Source organism: Rhizopus microsporus (assembly GCF_002708625.1).
Source record: "Rhizopus microsporus ATCC 52813 unplaced genomic scaffold scaffold_3, whole genome shotgun sequence".
NCBI classification, from domain to species: Eukaryota; Fungi; Mucoromycota; class Mucoromycetes; order Mucorales; family Rhizopodaceae; genus Rhizopus; species Rhizopus microsporus.
Window position 1 is genome coordinate 571,724 of NW_019671918.1, and position 13,652 is coordinate 585,375.

The window sequence follows — 13,652 nt, forward strand, 5'->3', positions numbered from 1 at the left end:
ATGCCCGCTGTGATTCATCGGCGGTCTGGCTTTATGACTATAGTTATGCTAATGGGGATTAATTACTCAGGGAAATATATATAAAGCTGTATGTCTAATATGTTTATAATTATGGTATTATTCTCATGTACTGGTTTAGTTAGTTTTTTAACCTTTTGAGAGACTGAGTCTGCTTGTTTATCTTGTCCATCTGATATTCACAGGTTTACGGACATTACGTTTTCACATCCTTCTAATTTTCCCTAAGAGATGCGGTCTTAACACGTTTATTATGCATTACATTTCTGGTCTGATGCTTTTTTTGCTTTTCTGAAAACGATTGAAGGATTACCATCAAAAAACCCAACCAAAAAAGCGGAATAAGAGCTAGCTTTTTTGGCCCACGCTGAAGTTCCTTTTTCATTTTCCCAAGAAGAACTGTTCCGAACTGGCGTTGAATTTATTCTACTGTGTATAGCACTGGCAACCTGGCCTCTCGAACCAAGTGAGTAAGACAGACAACTTGCTCTTCGCTGCGCTTCTTGTCTGTTAATTGCCAGCAAAATTTCTAACTTTAGGCTCAAGTGTAGGCTTTTTGATTGTCACTAGTATGTTATTTTCAAGCGATGGCTGAGTTACATCTTAGAAATAACTGTTTAGATAAACTGTTAATAATATCTTCAGTGTAAAGTTGAGGGTCCTCGTCAAGTAGATTTCGAATTTATTCCTCGTGTTCAAATGTGAAGGAATTTTTATGACCAGTGTGCTTTTCAGAAGACAAACATTTGGTGCACTTAAAGATAGGCTAATGCTACAAGTGCTTCCTTGGGGCGCTACACGTGACATTGTTTTACAACTTCACACTACCAAACCCTGTCCAGTTCACTCTTTCTGATACAAAATGTGAATGCATCATAATCATACGTGTTCTTGCATCTTTGTTGATCAAACTGACAACATAAAATTAAAATAAAGCAATAACAAAATTTCTTTTTTTTATCCCTTTCTTCTTCTTGAAAAGAGACAATTCAAGATGGCAAATTTATAAACTCATGTTTAGCTTGACGCTACACATTGGAAAGCTTTGCTGCACTTCATCAAAGGTAGTGGGTAGAAGCATTTATTTTTGAGTGTACCAAGTGTTTGCCTTTCTGAAGGTTTATATGGCTTTTTTTTTGTTTTTTTTTGGTAACTATTCCACCATCGTCAAGCAGTAAGAGGCTCAATGCCAAACTCTTTGCAATTCAAAGTATTCTTCCTCTTTTCTCAGCCCTATTTTAGAATTCAATCTATAAACATCTCTCTTGTCTTATCGTTATAGTCATTGTGGGTACCTAGACCGTTTTGGGATGGCTGGGAGTGGGAAATTTTTTTCTCGAGAGAGATCCAAGTTCCTCGTGTCCAGGAAGATTTTTATAGCTTTACAGGCTTATTGTTGATGACTCTGTTATACTTATTGCCTTTAACTGAAGTTTTTTCGGAGGCGTTGATCGACTTGAAGTTACCAAATGCAGTACTGACTTTAATGCTTCATCTCGGAAACATAGCAATGCTGTGGCGATTTGGAGTTAGCTACATTATCTTTGGAGACGATCATCAAGATGGATATAGTGAACTTTATTACCAACATAAAGATCATTTGCAGGAAGGGATAGAGACATAACCATCATTTCAAATCCACAGAAATAGATAGAATAAACTGTATCAACATCGTTTTTACCATGTAAAGAGTTATCAATTATAACCTTACTCTCTGATAATAATTTGCATCTATTGGGTTAATACTTGAAGGAATCAGGATCGTTCTTGCCTGCTTCTGCTACTGTTAAATCTCTTTCTTTATTGTATTGATGTAACACGCTATCCTTCAGAACTCTCATATCAACTTTGAAATTGCCATCAGTAGCAACATCCTTCACTGTTAATATGATGTCGCCCCATTTCAAACTCAAGCCAGTACTGACAAATAACCTTTCCAGCAGGTGTACACTACGCGCACGAGGGAATTCACGAGAGGGCTAAAGTTACAAGTGCTACCTATGATGTCGTCAGTGAAGCGTTTCAATGTGCAGCGTCACGTTAAGATTGTTGAGTAACAGACACCTTTTCATGTTCCTTGGTGTAGACTACGACTTCTATAAAGTTCAAAAAGAAAGAGATAAAATGTGGCTATTGCTGTATTTTAATTTTTTGTGCTGTCAGTTTGATCAAGAACTAAAGCCATTCAAGAATAATTTTATATCAATGATATCCCACTGGACAGCCTTAGGTTAGATAGACACTTTGGTAGTGTGAAGTTGTAAAGTGACGCCACATAGTGCCCCAAGGAAGCGCCCGTAGCATTAGCTTTCTCGTGAATTTCCTCATATGCGCAGTATTCACCTTCCAGCACAGGACCCCAGAACTTCACGATAAAATCCCAGTCCAACTTATTAATGCTGTTATTAAAAATACAATCGTGATGCTTTTGTAAAAGAAGAAGTGAGTGGTAAAAGTAGAGGCAGAAACTCACATCACAGAACGACTCGTCCAATTCTGGGTTATGCTGGCCTTGTAAACTTTCAACTTGGTTAAATATACTCCTCCAGTTTCTTTTGATCGATCTGTTGTCTTTATAGGCACCGAATATCGACTCTAAAACATGACCAACAGCCGCATAAGAACTGTCATCAAATAGCTTTGAAGGGTACATTTTTATAAGATCATACCACTGCTTCTTATTGAACAAAACGGTTTGGCGTTTGCGGCACTCTGCAGAGAGATCTAATATCGAATTTAGATCCAAACTATTTTAGAATATTAGAATAAAAGGTTAACTTTTTGTTTATCTATCTCTTAATATATCACTCTATCACTCTAATAAGCGGATCGCCTTATCTTATCATCAATTCATCAATGAGAATGCGTTTGATTGAAGGAAGCGACAGACGCACTCATAACCTGTCAACAATAGAAGAATTTTCCGCAGTTATCCTTGTTGAGCATAGCAATAGAAACTGTCGTGATATCGTTCTTACCTTAAGAGGCAGCAGTAGAAATGATAGTCTCCGTTAAGGACATGATTTGAGCAGTACTTTCAACGTATCAGCCAGACATATGCTGTATATATACCAAGTCACTACGCGCTTCTTTTTCCTCATGGAACTTACGGATGGCATTGGGACATGCGCCTATCCTCCTTTTCTCATCCTCCTACTCCTCCTCCATTGCTACCATCACCACAACCGCTACGTATGAAGAAGTAATTTCAACAAAGCAAAGAGATCACCTATCTCAGTGCGCTTATTATATATTCAGATTGTATCTGAGAAGGAAGCACGAGTTTTCAACTATCTTTTACGCAAAAAAGCCCTTTCGGCAGTACCTGGTAAAAATTACACTGAAATATTTATCACTAAATTCAGAGATTATTCTCCCCAGCAGCTACCATGGCGGCCCCCGTTTCATGAGTAAATTATACTATGGTTCCATGACCATTGTTCGCCATTTCGGAAAGAGCTCTTTATTTATTAAGCTTGAGCTCAAAGTTGACGCACCTATAATGCTATTAAGAAATACTGACCCAGCAAGAGGCCTATGCAATGACATTCGCATGCTTGTCGTGCGAATTGGCAGCTATATACTTCAGACTCGCCTAGCCAATAAGCCAAATGGCCCATTAAAGTTTATACCTCGGTTTATGCTCTCAACATAAGAAGATTAATTGCCATTCGTTCTAACCAGAAAGCAATTTCCTATCAGACTATGCTTTGCTATGACAATTAACAAATCACAAGGACAATCATTAAAACATGTAGGCATCGACCTCAGAAGATCATCATTTATGCATGGCCAATTATATGTTGCATTGTCAAGAATCACATCTCTTTTTGGCATCTCAGTCCTTCTGCCAGAAAGCTCAAATACAACTAACAACGTGGTTTGCCCAGAGTTACTACTTCACTAATATACCCACCAGTGTTCACATCATATGGCAATCAAACAAACTTATGCCCACAATTATAAATTATTTTATGAATATACCATTCTTTTCAACACATAAATCTTTACGAATAACACTTTTAGCTTATATGCTCTCTATTATGAATAGATTTTAATTTTATGAAATCATGTATGTAGCACTGTTGCATCAATAAATAAGCATGCAGAGAGGAATCGGAATATGTCGTTTGGCGCACAAGAATTCAAATTTAGCCATTCGCTTAAAGCGTCGTATTAACAATTGCCCTTATTCACCACAAAGGGCGAAACCCTTAAGCCTGCAGCAGCACGACGACGTGCAAAAACGAGCGTAGCGAGTTGGAAGCGGCTAACTTTTGTGTTACTGAAGACAAAGCGTAGCTTAGAAAGTCTATTATCACATCCGAAGACGAGTTGGAGTCAATCACGATTGGGATAAGTATGCCTCTCAATTGTTTCTCCTAGACAAAAATGTTAATCCCTCAAACACGCTAAAAGCAATATCTTAAATGATCTATACAAGTATAAAATACTTGTGTATCAAGATTATAACAGAATAGATCAACTCCAACATTGACTGACGTCCTTTTTTCTTTCTTTTTTTTTTTTTTTTTAAAAAAAACAAGTTGCCAGTTTTCACTAGAGTGATAAAGGCAAAAGATACTCTTAAAGCGAACTAGTCAGCATATGATTACGTAATGGACGATGACTTGCATGAATAAGGAATCTTCTTCGAACTTGCCATTAATAAATAGTCCATATGCATCAACTAGCCCACACATAGATCTATGTAACCAATGCAGTGAACAATGTAAATGATAAAGTGTACTGATTCAAAAGCTTAATAGTATTTTATTTAGTATTTTACAGTTTAATGAATTCAGTTTATATTGTCTTTTAAGTCAATGATGCGCTCGTCGTATTGCTTGATTTGTTTTTTTATCTCTTCTAGTCTGGAATATAACGTAAGCAAACTCTGATCTCCTTCTTCTTCAACAACAAAGTGTGTTGAAGTGTCATCTAAATAATTTACTTCATTTGCAATGCATGCTCGAAGTTCCTGTATTCGATTCGTAACGCGCATGACTTGTGCAGATAGTATAATATGAGAAAGAAAAACCAAGCAAAAGGCAAGAAATATAAAAGACTGTGAAGTGGGATATACAGTGTGGTCCAGCCACTTGATGGGATTCTTGAACTTGTCTCTTGGAGCTAACTTTAGCATCACAAGTAACTCATGGTCCCTTATTAGCTCTTTAGCTAAATCAGGGTTGCTTAGCACCTCGTTTAAGTGATTGTATTGTCTGAACTGATCATCAGCAGCATTATTTTCAATGATTGCTATGAAAAAATAGGTTAATATGGGGAAAATGGCATGTTTAATTATATTCTTACAGCTAACAAGTCCACTTTTCTTGAATGAGACTTCAAATGTTATCAAAAGGCGCACCTTGGATTTATTCATACGGGTGATGCATGTTCTACTTTGGATATAATATACATTGCCCATAGGCATATCAGGCATATACTTCTTTGCAATAATGCATGAATAGTAAGGTAGTTTGTGATGAACTCGTTTCTCCTGGAATAGTATGTTTATCACCCTCGTACCTAGGTAATTTTTTTTTAAAAAAAAATAAGGTTAAACGGTCCTGGATTCATTTCTACGTTCTTTACTTACTCATGGCTGAAGTTTTTATTCGTCTTTTTCCTTTAATACTTCGAGAGTTGTTTTGCCATACTCCCAGTTCAACATCTATAGGGTGGTATAAGTATCTATCACAAGCAACCCTTGATCTCTCATCTTACCTCCAAAGTTCTCACAACGCTCTAAAAAGCTTTTAATAAAATCAGTTTCAAAGAGCAATTTATCCATGGCCTCGACGGTTCCATGATACGTTCTGTCTAATGCAACGTGGGTATACTGCTTGTTACTTTTCATACAAGGGCAAATGACAGCTTTGTTCGCTGTGTACTCGATAGGCTCCGCTTTGGCTGTATTTTTTTCTGGAGAGCTACCATTGGGTCTTGGTGGAACAATGATGGGTGAAGGAATGACTTTGTCTTTATAGGAATCAGAAATGGATCTTGGCCGATTATTGGATATCACAGGTGTATTTTCTACCGTCAAAAGAGTAGCAGCAGCTGGTTTATTTTCATGCGCAACAAGAACTGGTCGTGAAATGACAGTCTCTTTTGATACAGGCTCGTCTGTGAGTAGGACAGGAGGGGAATTTGTCATGATAGCGGAATCATTGGAATGACCGCTAGAGAAACTTGCAGAGCTATTGAAGTATTGTTTATCATTTTCAAGTGACCGAGCATATGTTCCAGGTATAGAGGACGATGTTGGTGTGATACGTTTGTGTAATTTCCATATTTTAACAATTTGATCATAGGCTTGATCACGGGAAATGAAGGAAGCAAATGTATGCTGTACAAAGATTGAATATGTATTTTTTACGAGTGTTCATAAAACCTATTTTACCCTAATTGTGTTTGTTTTGATCAAGATGCCATTGGGTATTATCTTGGCTGTCATTCTCTTCTGTATATCTGTTATTTCATGAAAGTTTATGATGAGCTATTGAGTGATATTTTAGTCACTGTAGTTCTTTGTATGACACTCTTATGTTTACGTTGGTAACAAAGCCAAAGATGTTTGATTTGAAGCAGACGTGATGTTCTGACACATACATGTGTCCTTGTAGCAGGATTTCTTTTTGAAGAGCACATTTATACACTAGAATAATTTACATTAGCATCTATTCTATATATCTTTGTGTGATTTAATAGTCACCTTCTATGAGCTTATCGGTTTGTGGTACACTCTTAAAAAGCGCATGAAAAGCTTCATTCTTTTTTTCAGTCGCCAATTGAAATTCGCAAACAGCGGCGAAACTGCCGGGCCGTTCTGACAATAAATCCAATTCACTAATCATCATTGAAGGCTGTTGTATGTAATTGTCACTGCCATGACCGCTACTACTATTCGTGGATAATGATCTATTGCTTTCGAAACTTGTCTTGCTTGCTCTCGACTCTTTACGTCTCTTGATCAAAGAGCTGATCGTGTGGCGTCCACTGTCGGTTGATTTCCTGTTGACTGGTTCCTGACTAACCTCTCTTTTTAATTTGTCCAAGGAGGTTAGGGACGATGAACGACTTAATTTTCGTGGCCTGTTCTCTAAATGCTCCGATGTATCCTCTTCTGTTGTAGGTCTTTGAATGTCAAGGCTGGACTTTTTGTGAGATGTATCATTTATCGAAGTCTCAATTGGCATATTTTCCTTCTTTCTGGTAAAAGAGTGAAGGAAAGAATGATTCGATGAATTATCCTTGACCATTTTATATTTGTATTCAATGACGTCGATCTGAGGTTATTTTGGTTTTTGCAGTATTTTTTTTTTCTTTTTCTTTTTTTCAAGTGATAAATATAAAAGAAAGAAAAAAGAAAACAAGTTTAAATAGTTGTTCCACGTCAAACCACAGGACGCACGTTCGACATTGAACTTCCGATGTTGCGAAGAGTTTCTTAGTTTCATTCATCATCGCTACATCAGTCAATCATTTTGTTATATCCACAGAGAGTATTGACCAAGGTATTATCACAGTAACTCGTTCCTTAATAATCGCTCTCCTTTTTATACTTTTTGCTTTGCCCTATTATGTTTCATTGTTTTCGGATCACTGCCTATTTTTGGCTATTGTCTGAGCGTAATTGGATTTTTAAAGTACTTTTTCTTCTTGGTGCTGGAAATTTTGCCTTCATGCATATGTATACATACATAATACTCCCTACTCTCAGTATGCTATTGATTAGAATGTGTATTCATTCTTGATGAAACTAGTTTACACTTTTATTTGAGGCATTTCTCTTGTGTGATATAATCATAATACACGATGCTAAGCATCAATAGCAAAGCAAAAGTATCACAGTGAGTATTTTATCATCACACGAAAAAAAGTCAATATTGTGTCTTGTCAGAGCCAACTTCACTATTAATGTCAAATTCTTTAATGACTTTATGACATGCAATTTTTTACGCGTTTTTGTGATATTGGGTCCTTAATAAAGGGTTTATTATACTGGTATGCTTTGAAATCAATTCGTAATATGCTCGACGACAACAATTGTACAATGTCAATATTCTATAAAGTAATGCCTTTGTTGAATGGTTGAGCACTTAATACCATCGTGTAACACAAATATGTTACACAACATAGCAAGCACAAAGCATGTGGGCAACTAAGAGAGATTAAAATAAGCCTATTTTTGCTTTATTTTCCTTCATTAAAGGTGCAATGTAAGATCCAAGGAATCTAAAGAGATCGGTTCTAACTTCTTGAAGATCAAAGATATTAAATTTTTTTGGGTTCTTCTCTGTATCTATGACAACCAATTCCAATTTATCCAATTTTAAATGTCCTTGATCCACGAGTACTTGAAGTCTATTAGGCGTACCAACACCAATGTGAATAGGTTCTCGTTCTAAAAAGTAAACTTGTTCTTCGATTTTAAAGTGCTTAGCAAACAGCTTTGCAATTTTAGCTGATTTTGAGAATTCTTTGAGTGCTCTGATGTTTGTATAAGTGACAGATTATTGTATGTCTTTTTTTTTTTTACCTCACAAGCTCGACTGAACGAATAGCGGAGTGTGTGATGACCAAGACAACAGGAGAAGCCAAAGACGTTGGCTTTTTCTGCAATTTCTTGTGTCCTGCTACACCAAACTTGATATAATTTGATAGTGCGTCCAAAACATGTTCTTGAGTAAACTTTTCATTTTTGACAAGAGCTGATTCTGGCAGTTGCTGTTCTTCAAGTTCGACCGAGGAAAGATCAGGCAAAGCGATCTTTTGACGATCAGCTAAATATTCAGCTTGTACAGTTGTGTTTTCTTTCCAAATGTCAATGGTATCGAATGGGTTAGTAGACACTTTCTTCTTCTTTTGTTGCTTCTTCTTTTTCTTCTTAGGTTGTTCTTCTGTGTTTGCTTTTCTTTTTAAACCAATAGTATCATTATCCTCTTCAATAACTGTCTCATTATCAGAATAAATAGCTTCTTCTTGGAAATCGTCTTCAAAGTCGTCAGCTCCTCTTTCTCTTTTCTTATTATCTTCTGCCATGTTGCTAATTTATTTTCCAGAAAAAAAGAAAAAAAGAGAAAGGTGAATAAAGCTGTCATTATGCTTGTGGCTTATCGGATGCGGAAAGTCAAAATATGCACATCCTTTGTAACTTTTTTTTTTTTCCTTTTCTTATAGATCTAGTTACAATGTCTGCGACAACAACAACTACTACTACTACTGCCAAGACCAGTGTTGATATCGAAGCACTTTCTAAAAAGAAAGCAGAGGAAATCTCATTTGCTGATCTTGTAAGATAGATCATATAATTAGTTCTTTCTAGATTCTAATTCAAACAATAGGGTGTTTCAAAAGAACTATGTGAGGCTTGTGAAAAAATGAACTTTAAATATCCTACCGAGATTCAAAAGGAAGCTATTCCTTGGGCTATCGAAGGTCATGATATCATCGGTTTGGCTCAAACGGGTTCCGGTAAAACAGCTGCCTTTGCTATTCCAATCATTCAAAAACTCTGGGAGAACCCTCAAGCCTTTTTTGCTTGTGTCTTGGCTCCTACAAGGTAAAAAAAAAAAAGCCATCATATAAACATTTTGCTCATGGCTCTTTTGTAGAGAATTAGCCTATCAAATTGCAGAAACATTTGAATCACTTGGCTCAGTGATCGGCGTTCGTTGTGCGGTTATTGTCGGTGGTATGGACATGATGTCTCAATCTATCGCCCTTTCAAAGCGTCCACACATCATTGTGGCCACACCGGGTCGTCTTCAGGACCATCTGGAAAATACAAAGGGATTCAACTTGAAACATTTGAAATATTTAGTCATGGACGAAGCCGATCGTTTATTGGATTTGGATTTTGGACCCAAGATTGATCAAATCTTAAAAGTCATCCCACGCGAACGCAACACATTCTTATTTTCAGCCACCATGACGACCAAAGTAGCAAAGTTACAGAGAGCAAGTTTGCAGAAACCTGTCAAAGTAGAAGTTGCTACAAAATACTCAACAGTGAAGACACTGCTGCAATACTACCTCTTCTTCCCTCTGAAACACAAAGACTGCTACATGGTTTATTTATTGAATGAATTGGCTGGCAATTCAACCATCATCTTTACCCGTACATGTAATGACACACAAAAGATTGCCATCATGCTTCGAAGCTTAGGATTTGGTGCTATCCCCTTGCACGGTCAAATGCCTCAAGCCAAACGACTGGGTGCTCTGACCAAGTTCAAGGCAGGTGCACGCAATATTCTAGTCGCCACCGATGTTGCCAGTAGAGGTTTAGATATCCCAACCGTCGATATTGTTATCAATTATGATGTGCCACAGTCATCCAAAGATTATATCCATCGTGTAGGTCGTACGGCAAGAGCTGGTCGATCAGGAAAATCGATTACATTTGTTACACAATATGATGTCGAGTTGATTCAGCGTATAGAAAAGGACTTGGGTCGTAAGCTGGATGGTTTCCCTGTTCAAAAGGACGAAGTCATGATGCTGCAGGAACGTGTAGATGAAGCACAACGTTTGGCTACATTAGAAATGAAGGAAACAGCCAACGGTAAAAAATCCAAGCGAGGAAGAAAGGGTGAAGAGGAAGAAGATGATGATGCGGATAATGAAGAAAAGGGTCTTGTCATGCCTGGAAAGAAGAAGTTTAAGGCTGGAAGTCATAAGAAGGGCAAGAGACATTAATAAAATCCATGTTTTTTGTATGCCGTGTTTTATATTTGTAGTTTACTTTTTCTTCCTGCAGGAGCTTTTAATAATGTCTGTGAACATAAAGTTTAGAGAAGACAAGGATGAACCATTACTGTATAATGATACGACTGTAACATACTTTAAAGAAATAATCGCTACTATTGCTCAGTTGGAAGTAGAAGAAGTGGGATCCACTACTCCTTTATATATATTAATGAATTTAGATCAACTTGTAGTTCAGGATTTGACGGAAATTAGATCAATCTGGAACAAGAGAATCATTACTTTTGCAGCAGAGCATAATTCATCAAAGTATGTATACATATAAACTATACGCTACTACAACAATTGCAATAAAAAACAAGTATTGCCTAAAAACAAGCACTGCTTGGCTGCTTTAAATGTTTTCGCGTAGCAAAGATACTTATAGACCTAGCTTTAGTAACGTTGACGTGTTTGATATAAATCATTATAATACTCTATGCCTTACAGTAGAGCATACATTCTACTTTCTTCAAATTATAGATATGCATATCACAGTCCTTCAAACGATGTTTAACCATGGTTCTGTTTCCTTGCTTTCCACATCAGAAAGGCTAAGCATGCCACAATCAATTGGGCAAGTTCCTGCATTGCTACCTCCCGTGCTCACACTTGACTACAACTGTGCACAGATTATGAAAAGTACTGTAGAGTGCCTTGAAAATGTTGCTTCCTCAGCGGCATTGACTCGCCCAACTGGTCTCACTTTTCTCCCTGATTTGTCCCGATGATAAACAAAAAAAGACATCCCTTTTTTAATCTTTCCTTCTCTCTTATCGCTTTTATACACTATATCCAGAAAGTAATGTCGATTCAGATGTCGTACTTTGTATATTTTGTATTATAAACATTCGAATTAGGAAAATTTTTCCAACATTAAAATATATCCATCACCATCTTTACTAAATCATGTGCTTTATATTTTTACTTGACTGTCATAATACCTGCACCGTCATCATAAGCAGTTTACATGTCAAAACGTGTCTTGCTGAGCAACACAAATAGTCATGGTGTGTAAATAGTTCGAGGTACAAGTACGACATCAAGAAACTGCTTATATTGTTATTTAAGTCTAAACTTGTATTATTATACAGGTTTTATAAGCTAAATTTATTCTTTGGCACACAATATAAACTACACAAATAAATACTTTTTTACTATAAAAAGTAATAAAAATATATTAATTAGCTGTAATCTCCAGGAACAACCTTTCTGCAGCCATCTTGAGAAATACCAATGTTACAGTCAGCTTGAGATTCACAGCATCGAATACAAAAGGTACCGCCATTAGGTTCAATCAAGTTTACAAAATAATCAAGGTCATTACATTTATGCTGGCTTTGGTCCCTGTTATCATATTGACCTCCATTATCCGTAGAAGATAGATTGTATACAGATGGGTCAAAAGTACCTGTTACTTGAGAGTAGCTGTCTGTCTTGAGATAGTGAGCGGTTAAGATAAGACCAGAGGGGAAAGTGTATCCACCAAGGGAAGAATCTGTACAGAATGGCTTTCCTTGCTTCTCAGTAGTAGCCACATCTTGACCAGGGGTACCAGGAAGAAAAGAACAGAACTGTGTGTCAGAGAGGACTTGAATGTTGGTAGAATTATAATTGGTATTGTCAACAGTGGATGTACTATTGTCATCCCGTTTGTTTAAGACAGGGCTTGCAGTAATAACTGATGATAATAAGAGGATGTTAAAAAGGATTGTATACATTGGGAATTGCGTATAGAAAAAGAATAAAATATAAAAGCTCTACCTTTGTAAGTTATTTATACTTTAAAGATCGAGTCTACACTAATTAAAGCCAAGGATAATATTTCCATTTAAGGTTATTTTTATTTTTATCTTCAAAAGTTGCTGCTGGAACTAAAAAACATACCTTTTGTCTTGGCAAATGAAGGTTTATCTATTTTAGTTTATCATTTTGCTAACAATAGATTAAGCATACACTGATTTCCAAATATGTTCCTCCTTGAACCGTCAAGATTCCGTTTTTATTGAACGCTTCCAAACTGTCTTCACGCGCGTGCTTGAGTTCCTAATGTAAAATACGCTAATAGTTCAAATGATACTAAAAGCTTCAGGTGATATTAGACTTGATTTATTGTTTATTGACTAATAAGCGCCATAATGTTTTAAAATAGTCGCAAAATGAAAGAAAAACTCTTGTCCTATCATTCGTCTCTGTCAAGGCATTTGATATACGATGACGATCATGTAGATCTCTCATACTGATGTCATCCATAAATGGTTATTTATACTTTTTTAAAATAACCTTTTTCGCAAGTATAGCATCATATATAAAAGGTATTGTACATAATCATGAGCCACTTTACAAGGATATAACTGGTTAAAAGAAAAGTGTAAATGGTTATGTACTCATCCCACTGATTTGTTAATAACTGAAGTGACTCTGTGGTGCCTGTTTTTGCAATAGAGAAATAATAAGGATATTGATGATAAAGTCAGTCTTTATCATTCTTTAAACAAGCACTCAATCTGAAACACATCACGAACGATAAACAGCTTTCTAGTATAAAATGAGCTTTAATACATTTTCAAAAGAGTGAATAAAGAACGTCATGAGAAAAAAAGGGAGGAAAAACACTAAATTTATTAACAAGCAACATTTAAAAGTTATTATTTTCGTTTCATTTTTCGTTTATATTCATTTGATCTACAAAGGGAGACAGTTTCGCAGCGTCTGTGATCCAGGCCAAGCAACTGATCAAACCAGTCTAGAAAGAAAAGGTCATCCCGTCTCCCTAAGCCTTACCCCTAAACAACCGCCGCGCGACTCGCGCTTCAGCACGCATTAAACTACCCAAAATAGCTTTTGGTTCGATACCGCCTAGCAACAGCATAAGC

The 13,652-nt window shown here is 36.6% G+C and overlaps 6 protein-coding genes across 6 annotated transcripts; 2 read left to right on the plus strand and 4 right to left on the minus strand.

The window, feature by feature from the left end:
• Positions 1 to 1,746: 1,746 nt before the first annotated feature.
• RHIMIDRAFT_289744 (uncharacterized protein) lies at positions 1,747 to 2,671 on the minus strand (the record flags this gene model as incomplete). Its single annotated transcript, XM_023613669.1, has 2 exons — positions 1,747 to 1,997; positions 2,294 to 2,671. The coding sequence occupies 2 exons, from the start codon at positions 2,669 to 2,671 to the stop codon at positions 1,758 to 1,760; spliced, it is 618 nt and encodes a 205-aa protein (XP_023469013.1). The 3' UTR covers positions 1,747 to 1,757.
• A 2,856-nt stretch (positions 2,672 to 5,527) lies between these two features.
• RHIMIDRAFT_272102 (GRAM-domain-containing protein) lies at positions 5,528 to 7,363 on the minus strand. The gene is made up of 4 exons (XM_023612297.1): positions 6,740 to 7,363; positions 6,579 to 6,682; positions 6,428 to 6,523; positions 5,528 to 6,373 (listed from the first exon to the last, which is right to left on the minus strand). The coding sequence occupies exons 1-4, from the start codon at positions 7,284 to 7,286 to the stop codon at positions 5,696 to 5,698; spliced, it is 1,425 nt and encodes a 474-aa protein (XP_023469014.1). The 5' UTR covers positions 7,287 to 7,363; the 3' UTR covers positions 5,528 to 5,695.
• Positions 7,364 to 7,984: 621 nt separating this feature from the next.
• RHIMIDRAFT_223611 (uncharacterized protein) lies at positions 7,985 to 9,095 on the minus strand. The gene is made up of 2 exons (XM_023607482.1): positions 8,567 to 9,095; positions 7,985 to 8,517 (listed from the first exon to the last, which is right to left on the minus strand). Exons 1-2 carry the CDS (start codon positions 9,067 to 9,069, stop codon positions 8,199 to 8,201), a joined length of 822 nt encoding a protein of 273 aa, XP_023469015.1. The 5' UTR covers positions 9,070 to 9,095; the 3' UTR covers positions 7,985 to 8,198.
• A 117-nt stretch (positions 9,096 to 9,212) lies between these two features.
• On the plus strand, positions 9,213 to 10,894 carry RHIMIDRAFT_307801 (Asp-Glu-Ala-Asp box polypeptide 47). Its single transcript, XM_023614539.1, has 3 exons — positions 9,213 to 9,320; positions 9,372 to 9,589; positions 9,642 to 10,894. Exons 1-3 carry the CDS (start codon positions 9,219 to 9,221, stop codon positions 10,726 to 10,728), a joined length of 1,407 nt encoding a protein of 468 aa, XP_023469016.1. The 5' UTR covers positions 9,213 to 9,218; the 3' UTR covers positions 10,729 to 10,894.
• Positions 10,802 to 11,507, plus strand: RHIMIDRAFT_234667 (uncharacterized protein; the record flags this gene model as incomplete). Its single annotated transcript, XM_023608204.1, has 2 exons — positions 10,802 to 11,046; positions 11,150 to 11,507. The coding sequence occupies 2 exons, from the start codon at positions 10,802 to 10,804 to the stop codon at positions 11,505 to 11,507; spliced, it is 603 nt and encodes a 200-aa protein (XP_023469017.1).
• Positions 11,508 to 11,697: 190 nt separating this feature from the next.
• Positions 11,698 to 12,606, minus strand: RHIMIDRAFT_272110 (uncharacterized protein). Its single transcript, XM_023612298.1, has one exon. It carries the CDS (start codon positions 12,495 to 12,497, stop codon positions 11,961 to 11,963), a length of 537 nt encoding a protein of 178 aa, XP_023469018.1. The 5' UTR covers positions 12,498 to 12,606; the 3' UTR covers positions 11,698 to 11,960.
• Positions 12,607 to 13,652: the final 1,046 nt, after the last annotated feature.

Excerpts from the sequence above, each read along its gene's own strand:
- RHIMIDRAFT_272102 (XM_023612297.1), bottom strand. The coding sequence starts at position 7,286 with ATGGTCAAGGATAATTCATCGAATCATTCTTTCCTTCACTCTTTTACC. Across the intron at positions 6,524-6,578 it reads TCTTTGGCTTTGTTACCAAC|CTCATCATAAACTTTCATGA; the intron begins GTAAACATAAGA and ends ATCACTCAATAG. Across the intron at positions 6,374-6,427 it reads TCAAAACAAACACAATTAGG|CATACATTTGCTTCCTTCAT; the intron begins GTAAAATAGGTT and ends ATCTTTGTACAG.
- RHIMIDRAFT_223611 (XM_023607482.1), bottom strand. The coding sequence starts at position 9,069 with ATGGCAGAAGATAATAAGAAAAGAGAAAGAGGAGCTGACGACTTTGAA. Across the intron at positions 8,518-8,566 it reads CGTTCAGTCGAGCTTGTGAG|AGCACTCAAAGAATTCTCAA; the intron begins GTAAAAAAAAAA and ends TACAAACATCAG.
- RHIMIDRAFT_307801 (XM_023614539.1), top strand. The coding sequence starts at position 9,219 with ATGTCTGCGACAACAACAACTACTACTACTACTGCCAAGACCAGTGTT. Across the intron at positions 9,321-9,371 it reads AAATCTCATTTGCTGATCTT|GGTGTTTCAAAAGAACTATG; the intron begins GTAAGATAGATC and ends TTCAAACAATAG. Across the intron at positions 9,590-9,641 it reads TGTGTCTTGGCTCCTACAAG|AGAATTAGCCTATCAAATTG; the intron begins GTAAAAAAAAAA and ends GCTCTTTTGTAG.
- RHIMIDRAFT_272110 (XM_023612298.1), bottom strand. The coding sequence starts at position 12,497 with ATGTATACAATCCTTTTTAACATCCTCTTATTATCATCAGTTATTACT.